This window comes from Diadema antillarum, unplaced genomic scaffold (genome assembly GCF_040938485.1).
Source record: "Diadema antillarum isolate AM-2024a unplaced genomic scaffold, OU_Dant_1.0 scf00000035, whole genome shotgun sequence".
Taxonomy (NCBI): Eukaryota; Metazoa; Echinodermata; class Echinoidea; order Diadematoida; family Diadematidae; genus Diadema; species Diadema antillarum.
This window is the reverse complement of record NW_027270924.1, coordinates 4,234,471-4,243,490: the sequence shown is the minus strand read 5'-3', so window position 1 is coordinate 4,243,490 and position 9,020 is coordinate 4,234,471. Positions and strand designations below refer to the sequence as shown.

General features: G+C 39.3%; 1 protein-coding gene across 1 annotated transcript; it reads right to left on the bottom strand.

The window, feature by feature from the left end:
• Positions 1-811: 811 nt before the first annotated feature.
• Positions 812-8,772, bottom strand: LOC139744786 (uncharacterized). Its single transcript, XM_071655204.1, has 5 exons — positions 8,680-8,772; positions 7,669-8,007; positions 6,538-6,712; positions 3,716-3,849; positions 812-2,499 (listed from the first exon to the last, which is right to left on the bottom strand). Exons 1-5 carry the CDS (start codon positions 8,770-8,772, stop codon positions 2,176-2,178), a joined length of 1,065 nt encoding a protein of 354 aa, XP_071511305.1. The 3' UTR covers positions 812-2,175.
• Between the last annotated feature and the right edge of the window lie 248 nt (positions 8,773-9,020).

The following is a 9,020-nucleotide window of genomic DNA, read 5'->3' as shown; positions in this document are numbered from 1 at the left end:
ATCAAAGACTTCAGAAGAGAGTTCCTCTACTTGGAGTTTCTCTTGCACAGTCTGTCTAATATTTTCATCTAAATCTGACAATAAAAGTGAAGTACCTGGCCCAACCTCGAGACACTCCAAAGGATGGTTTGACTGAAGATGGAACGTTAGTGCTGTCTGATGTTTCTTTGCAAGTGATTTACATATGTTTTTGTAATTACGTACAGATTCTGCAACACGGCCAAAATAGTGATGTTTCGCTTCGTACCGCATACACCATACATGTACGAGTGGCCCAACTTCTCTCAAACATGTAGCATAATGCACCATGAAATGATGCTTTGGCAACAACCTATTGGCAGGAAATGTTTTTTGAAAGTGTGTGTGATGTTCTTCAGTGAGAACAGACAACTGGGCTATCAAGCCTGCTGTTAATTGGGGAGCAAAAATAATATCCATACAATCTAGTAATCTTAGCAGCAGTTCCCAGTAGACGTTTCCTTCTTCAATGTCATGAGCTATGATGAATGGAAGATTTCTTATCAAGCACCAAGCCTGCATTGCCTTTTGACCCACATCATTGCCAGCTGTTCTCAGTTTAATGTAGGATGGTTTGTTCTAGTTATCTGTACGGTTTAAGCAATGGCTGGCAACTCTCTGATTCAGTTCATCATGGGTCAAGAGTGGTGGTTGCCTTTCATAGATGAAATATTCTAGTACAAGTTTCAGCTCATACTGAACTATGCCTTCCAACAGATCATGCATTATATCAAGCGAAAAATTTGTCAAGATATGAAAGTAAATACAATCATTCAATACAGTTTTTTGTTTAACTCCAAACACATGTGACAGTGTAGTTTGAGCTTCAGCTTCTTGTAAATGTTGCTCATAAGTCTGCCTGGTGCGCATTTCCATTAACACCTCTTTTAATGTGTTCTGCGCCTCTTCCTTGCTTGTCACACACAATCGACAGTAATAATTAGCAGAAAAGCTCTGTACAAAACCAAACAGGGCATTTGCACCTAGATTATCAGCACTAATTTGAGTAATGGTTCCCCTCTTCACAATGCCATTAGGAAGAGTAATGCCAACTGTTGACAGAATGTTAATGTCTTTCACAATATGCTTGAGAATAGCATTAAATCCATATTTTTTTGGCATCTTCATCTTCAGCATACCACAGAGCTACAAGATTGATATTGGAAAGAATAGAATTATACTTTGGTGGCAGATTTTTCAAAATGAAATAAAAAGCACCTAACTTATGAATTTTTGTTTTTGAACCGATGGGGTTTACAGTTTCAAAGTCATCATAAAAACAGTGAATTTGTAGGGCATTTTCATCTTCATGGAAAAGAGGGATTTTCTCAAATTGTGCACCATCACAGTAATCTCTCATTACACCATCAGTGCTCCTATGGTCATGAGTAGCAAAATGCAATATATCTTCATTGCTCAAAAGTTGCTTTAAAGATTCTAAAATGGGTATATAAACAAAGGTATCTTCAATAGCAATCTGTTCATACTGCTTACTTCTTTTATTTAGACGACTTTCATACCGGATGCCTAACTTTATTTCTTGTGGTTCAACAAGTCCAAGTGTTGCACAATATTTCATCCGCTTATATTCTGAGTTCAAATTTTCAAATGGCTTTTCAAGCATAGCAAAATGCGTCTGTATTTCTCTATAAGCTTCGGACTCAATGGGCAGTTTATGTTTCAAGAAAGTAGCCTTAACTGCCGCTGATGCACTTTTTACTACATCACCTACAATCAAACTGGTTGATTCCACGATGTCATTTACAACTTTTCCAGAGTTTGCACTGTTTGCTGAAAATTTTGAAATTACTTTTGCACACTGCCTATTCAAATCTTCAGCGGATAAAATGTCATCTTCTGCATTTATATCCTGATCTTGATCACTGTCGTCATTATCATTACTGTTTCCTGCAAAGCTCTCTTCGAATGATTCACCAGCTTTCTCATTTTCAGTAAACTGTTCTTGATTATCTGGCAAACCAGATTTAAGGTGAGTCTGCAAATGCCCTCGAAATCCACGAAAAGAATAAAATGTTCTTGCACAAGCTCCCTGTCCACAGATTAACACCTCTTTTCCTCCTTCACTTAGTCCATGACTTAATCTTAAATGTTGCACCAACTTTGGTATTGCAAAATTTCTCTTGCATTTGAAGCAAATCATGGTGTGAATAATTTGGATCTTAGTTCACGCACTCTCGGTGATTCGCGGGAAACTCCAACATCAATCTCGAAAACAGCTGTCTGGATGAAGGTCCAGAACTGATGAAGAGACTGGCAGTAATGCAAGCCAAAGACAAAGTGCGTCTTGAAGAGTTCATCTACTGCTCCTTCCACCGTACGGGCACCACATGGAATGGCCTTGTGATCGACAATGAGCAAGTAACTGCTGATACAGGCCTTAGAATTTCCAATTCCAAGAAGGAACGGTTGGCTCTGGGTCTGTTTGGTGCCATCCAGAAAATCTTGAATGCTCCCTCCACTCTGTGTTTGAAACAAATTACATGTACTAGTAAACGATGAAACTAGCAGTTACCCTTTTCCCACTTGTTAATTCTATCAAAACTCTATCTTTATCATCACTGTTACCATCATCATACATACATACATATATAGTGGGGGGATCTGGATGTTTTGTGGAAAATGTCTGCAATGTGCAAAGTAGCACAACGTTTTCTGACTTTTTTCTCAATTTAAGAGGCCTGATTAGACTAAAGGCCACCGCATTCGATATGACTTTCTGTCACACAACTCAGCGACTTAAGATCTGAAATAAAACAGAATATACGCACTGTTTATTTCATAATTTTATGATAGTCGGCAAGTTGTGCGACCAAAGATTTGTATGATATGCAGTGGCCTTCAGGCTGCATGTTGCAGACTATCAAGGCTTGGCTGCAAGTGATGCTCCATCATAACTCTTGAGCAAATAGGAAAAGTGCATAAATCACAGGGCTTGTGCATGATGGTGACATCCATGTGCAGCGTAGTCTCCCCTATAACTTGTATCTCGCTCAATTCACTTTATGGTTAATGAACTGAACAGAGATATACACTGTAGCTACATTCTTCAACCAGGACTTTGCACAGAAAATTTTATAAACGTATAGAGGTAGGCTGTAGAGGCCTGGTAAAAAATGCAAGTATTTTCAAAGCAGGTTTTAAGTATCTGATTGAGAAGAGTCTTTCTAATATGGTTGAGTCATTTCAACTCACACAAAAGGAGACACTGTGAAAATAAGGATTTTAAAATTTCCTTCACAATTATTTTCTTGCTGCAAATTTGTAATCAATTTCCAATATCGAGGCAAAAAGTACTGACCTTTTGTTTATTGATATAACTCTACATTTAGGGCTGTGAAAATGTCACGCTGAAACATATTCCTAGTAGGATTGAAGTATGGCAACCCTGTTTGCAGTAGGTCCATCTCGTTCTAGCGCATTGTCACTCCTAATAATCTTAGGATAGGTTCAGTTTTTGAACAGGCCCAAAGTTCTTGAGCACCCTCTTAGTCCAAGCCAGTCTAAGCACATTCATGAAATTCTTAGATAGACCATTGCTACATCTACTCCCTGTGTACACACATTTCGTCAGTTTTGGCAACATTTTCTAGAATGCAGTGAGAACATGCAAGGTGTGACGAGGGTACTAATAACATTATTTATTTATAGTCCACTTTTATACTGAAAAGCTACATACCTTCTGAAACTGAATAATCCTTGAGATTGCTGAGGAAATGGATACTTTTGCTGAGGCAGCTTTAGACCTCCCTTGGCTTGCAGGAGGCAACAGGCACAAGAGGAGGAGGATGGCAGATGTACCAGAATTCCATCCTGTATTTCAAAATGCAAAATAATAAAATCAAGCAGGCTTTCTAGTAGATCATGGTGAAAAAGTAGGAGAAAAAAAATAGGAGCTAAATTTCAGTAAAAGTAGGAGAAAAGTAGGACATGCACTTTTTTGTGAGTTTTCGATCAATACTCACCTTGTAATGAAGAGTCAAACTCACTGTGAACACCTGAAATGATTACTCACTGAATTACTACAGTTGCATGTAAAATCATTTACCCCCCCCCCCCCCCCCCCCCCCAATTTGGACACTCTGGCAAAACAATTAGTAACAATACACATGCAGATTATTCCTAAATCTTACAAGTGCATGGTGAGCAGATACTTTATTACAATCACATGTATCAGATTAGTAGTCATTGATTGTCTATAATTAAAAACCTTGATCATTCATGCATGAAGAGATGGTCCAGTGAGTAATTTGTGGTCATTTTCGGAACTTGCTGTGATCACTGAAATGTAACTTGTAATGCTCTGAATGATCACAGCTTAATTGTTCCCTTTTTGTAAAAGATTAAAATATTTTTTTTCCTTTAATAAATATACAATTCTTGTACTTCCATGGGCTCTGTTCATTTTGACATGAATTAAACTTTGAGTTATCAATCTCATTGGTAATTTCTGTACAAACTCATTGAAGGCAACTTTTACTCAACATTCATTTAAAGGGGAGTTTCAGTAGTTGTCTAGAGGGCGCTATAGCAATATAATTATTTTGAGATTTGAATGGGAAAACTCTTAGGAAAACTGACACAGAATAATCCAAGGAGGGGGCACAACAGGACTTGTCATAAACAACTTTCATTCTTTACTTATAAAGGTATCTACACACAAAACAACTTGACTGATCTTCTTGTGGATCTGGAGAAGAAGATGTTTGAAATTTTGAGAATTTTGCACCCTGGGGGCCCTCCCCCTGGGCCCCCATGGGGCTACAGTTATCATTTGAACAACTCTACCCAACAGAATGATTCTCTGCAAGTTTGACTAAAAGCCGACCATTCGTTCTGCAGAAGAAGATGAAAATATAAAAGTTTACAGATGACGCACACCGCACAACGGACAAGGGACGGCAGACAAAAACGGATGGCAACAGCTCACTTGAACCTTCGGCTAAGGTGAGCTAAAAATGATGCACATGGCCTCGCATCATTTGATCTTTTGACCCCTAGATGACCTTTCACCTCATCATCCTCATCAACTCACATCTGGTAATACCCAAGGATTATTTGTTCCAAGTTTGAACAAAATTGATGCAGAAATAGAGAAATGAGAGCAAGTTCAACAAAAGCCTTTAACATTTTTCTAACACAGCAACAGGAAAAGTGATTACTATGTCAATCTCTGCCAGAACTTTGTTCAGGTGAGACAAAAAGGAGGGGGGGGGGGGCACTGAGTGAGGGAGTGAAGGGACAAAGCAGGGGGAGTGTGTGGGAAGGGGTTCTGCCATCAGAATAGCAGAAATCAAGCCAAGTGTATAATAATATGGACGACGTCCAAAGCAGTCGTCCAATGTCGAGTAATTGAAAACCGTGCCGATATGGACAGTATTCAAAATGTTGTCTACAAATAATCAAGGGCAAAGGTCAAAGGTCAAGGTCAAAGCTTGAGGTCACAGATCATTGCCACGTCCATAGGTATACATATACCCAGTTTGAAGTTGTTTCTCCAAACCTTTCTTGAGATATTACGAGAAAGAGCCATTTTCATGTTTAATCAAGGTCAAAGGTCAAGGTCAAAGCTTGAGGTCACAGATCATTGCCACGTCCATAGGTATACATATACCAAGTTTGAAGTTGTTTCTCCAAACCTTTCTTGAGATATTACGAGAAAGAGCTATTTTCATGTTTAATCAAGGTCAAAGGTCAAGGTCAAAGGTTGAGGTCAAAGATCATTGTCACCTCCATAGGTATACATATACCAAGTTTGAAGTTGTTTGCCCAAACCGTTCTTGAGATATTGCGAGAAAGATCTATTTTCATTTGTTTTATATAACCCATGTGACATTGAATTACCTTTGATCTTTGCCTTTAAGCTCAACCTCAACACAAAAATGAGCTTAATATCAGGAAAGTCCTAAAGGATACCGATACCAAATATGAACTTGTTTGGTTAACTCGGAGCCAAGATATAGATCGATGAAAAAGTGGATACCAAATTGTTGACAGACAGACGGAGAGACAGACGGACAAATATGACGGCATAAGGTCTTTCCTTTGGACGACTTAAAAATGTTAAAAGTTAAAGTTAGATGGGTAAAATGCAGGGGAAGGTTTGGAAGGGACTGCCCCATCTAAGGGTAGGGAAAATTTAGCAATTGGCATCTTAGAAATAAACTTTTTCTGATGCACATTTAAGTGAGTACAATATACTTTCAGAGTATTGGAAATTGTTTTTTGTAAAAAAAATCCTATGGAGTGAAATAACTAGATGAGGGGATGATCCGGGAGGGAGTCCCCTCTCAAGGTGGGGAAAATTTTGTATGGCTACTCGAAAATAAGCTTCCTGGCCCACATTTGTGTTGTGTTTATGTGGGAGTGTGATTATGCTCCATGAAAAATTGACCATCACTAGAATGTTTAATGATAAGGTTGGTTTAATTTTAACTTCTGATGACACTTCAGACTCTTTATGAAATTAGAGGGTGCATTCCAGGGAATGTGCAAAAATACCTTCTTTGTTCTGGTCAGAACTGTCAAAAGATGACAGGAGCTCCATGACTGTCAAGTTTCCATTCTGCTTCAGAAGTTGTCGAGCAAGTGCCACAACCCTGGGCTTCAATTCAGGCCACTTGGTCAGGAAACGTGAGTGATTCTCAGGAAACATCTTTCGAAAATCTTCTTCAATCTGCCGGAATATATTTTAAGGAAAAGGGGAGAGGGAGAGAGGAAAAAAAAAAAATCAACAGCTATCCATAATTTCACAGCAGGAATATTCAAGTCCAGGCCTGATTCTGATTTTAGGGCAAGTAAGACACTGCAGTCTAAAAAGCAGACTCCATTGTTACAACACAACTTTCTATTCTAGAAAAGGCATAACATTTTTTTAAGACCACCTCGTTTGGAAAGAGGCACCATCACAACAGGAGAATCACAGTCCATGTACTTGCCCACGTACCTGCCAGTCTTGAGGAAATTTATGAAATTTCTGTACACATAAAGTTTAATTCGACACAGAGAGTGTAGCTGTTATTGTAATGCCCCAAATCATAGTCACTCTTGCATTACAAAACTTGACAAAGTTGCACATTTCATTTATTTTACGACATTGATAAGTTTGGGAATTCAAGTTGATTTGGCAAATTTAGTATTCCATCTTGATTACATAGGGCAGAAGTATCTTATTTAAACAGGTTTTTGCTATATGTTACTGTACAGTATATACATTACATGCTAAACCTATGTAAAAGCCATTGGCATTGTATTAAGATGGCCACTCACTAACCAAGCTTACATTGTCCATTGTATTGAGAAGTGCCATGCACAAAGAAGTGTTCACACTTTATTCATTAGGTCAAGTCTAGCCAGAGTTACAATCAAGGTGCTACAAAGGAGTTCATTAGCTTTTAAGTACCTTGTTTAGTGTTTACTTCAACCTAATTGCTGGGCAATGTAAAAGTGGAGCAGTCCAGCTGAGAGGTGTTTTATATGAACAATAATGATTATGATAGTAATGTCTTAATTCTTTGAATGCCTATGTTTTATCAATGGCTTATAAATAAAATATTTTGTGTGCTAGCCATGTTAGATTGCCCATGGGCCCGATAGTGTTAAAAGACAGGTAAAATATTTTGAAATACATACCAAACCAGGAACAGTTTCAAAACAAGGAAACTGTTCCAAGATGTCTGATGCAGTGCGTCCCTCCTTGACCATATGTTGTCTGACAGGGAAAGTAGACTGCATCTTTTCTACAACCAGGCTAGAATCACGTGCTAATGTCGGGCAGTGTTGTAGCCAGTTGAGGTCCTCATCATAGCTGCAGCCTGCAGCAGGTTGTTGGGTACCTTCTCGGACCTTCCCCGGACCACCATCTGTCCTTGACGGCTTGGGTATGGATGCTTTCTCATCTGTTGTGCGGTTCACATTCTTTATTCTAGCAGCCAGGAACCCTGTATTACTTCGTGCATCAAAAAAAGCTTCCTAGAGTGAAAGGAAAAGTACAACATTCATTGAAAAGTAGATATATTTTGAGATGAATACCTTCATCTTACTTAGAATTCAGAAAGAAAAATAGTCTGTTAATCCTTTTACGTGAATGTTTCTGAAGTTTTATTAATTCACTGGCCCTTAGAACTTTTTCAGTGAACTAGGGAACATGTGCATCAAAATTCAAGTGTTAACCCTAAAATAGCAGTTCTTTATTAAGACCCATATCCAGAGCTGCCAACTAATATTCCTTAATTACATCATTAGAGAGCTCCAAATTAATTAATTTGGAGAATTCTGTAATCCATCATTTTAACCCCACACCCTGCCCTTTGGAGATCCCTTGATTAGCATGATGTCACTATCCCGATGAACATAACATTACAATCAATACACGCAATTCAAAAGGCACTGTCACTGAGTATCACTATCACTCGAGTACGTAGGCCAGTAAAGACTCCCCTCCCGGCCGGTCTGGCAATGCCTTGCACGTTACGAAGCAAGCGTAGTCGATGAGTGCATGTACTCTGTGCATGCTGGACGTACGTGCGTGTGAGTGAGCCGAGAGTGAACAAAGGAAACAGAGAGAAAGGAAGAGAGAAGTTCGGGAATCGTGAGAACAGCAATTATAGATCAGACGAACATTGCTGTGATCAGGCAGCTCACCAAATGAGCTCGATAATCACGGGACGGTCCCGGGGCTAGGACAGTACACAGAGAAGCTGGGTTGTCAATTTCAGGTATCTTGGGAACGGTCATCACGGAAGCCGACCAGAACAGATGGTGATTTTTGTGTATCAGAGCCCACAAAAGGAGGCGGTCAAAGCAGCACATCCCAGTACTATAATCTACACAAGTGCTCTCGCCCCCCCGGCCCCCCCCCCCCCCCCCCCCCATGCATTCATAAAAAGGCCAAGGGCCATGGCTTTGTATTGGTAAGAGTACCGGTAAACTTCGACTAGACTACGAGTATAGACTAACGTCTCGGTAACTGGTCATTTTGAACA

Excerpts from the sequence above, each read along its gene's own strand:
- LOC139744786 (XM_071655204.1), bottom strand. The coding sequence starts at position 8,772 with ATGACCGTTCCCAAGATACCTGAAATTGACAACCCAGCTTCTCTGTGT. Across the intron at positions 6,713-7,668 it reads TTGAAACTGTTCCTGGTTTG|ATTGAAGAAGATTTTCGAAA; the intron begins GTATGTATTTCA and ends ATATTCCGGCAG. Across the intron at positions 3,850-6,537 it reads TTCTGACCAGAACAAAGAAG|GATGGAATTCTGGTACATCT; the intron begins GTATTTTTGCAC and ends TTTGAAATACAG.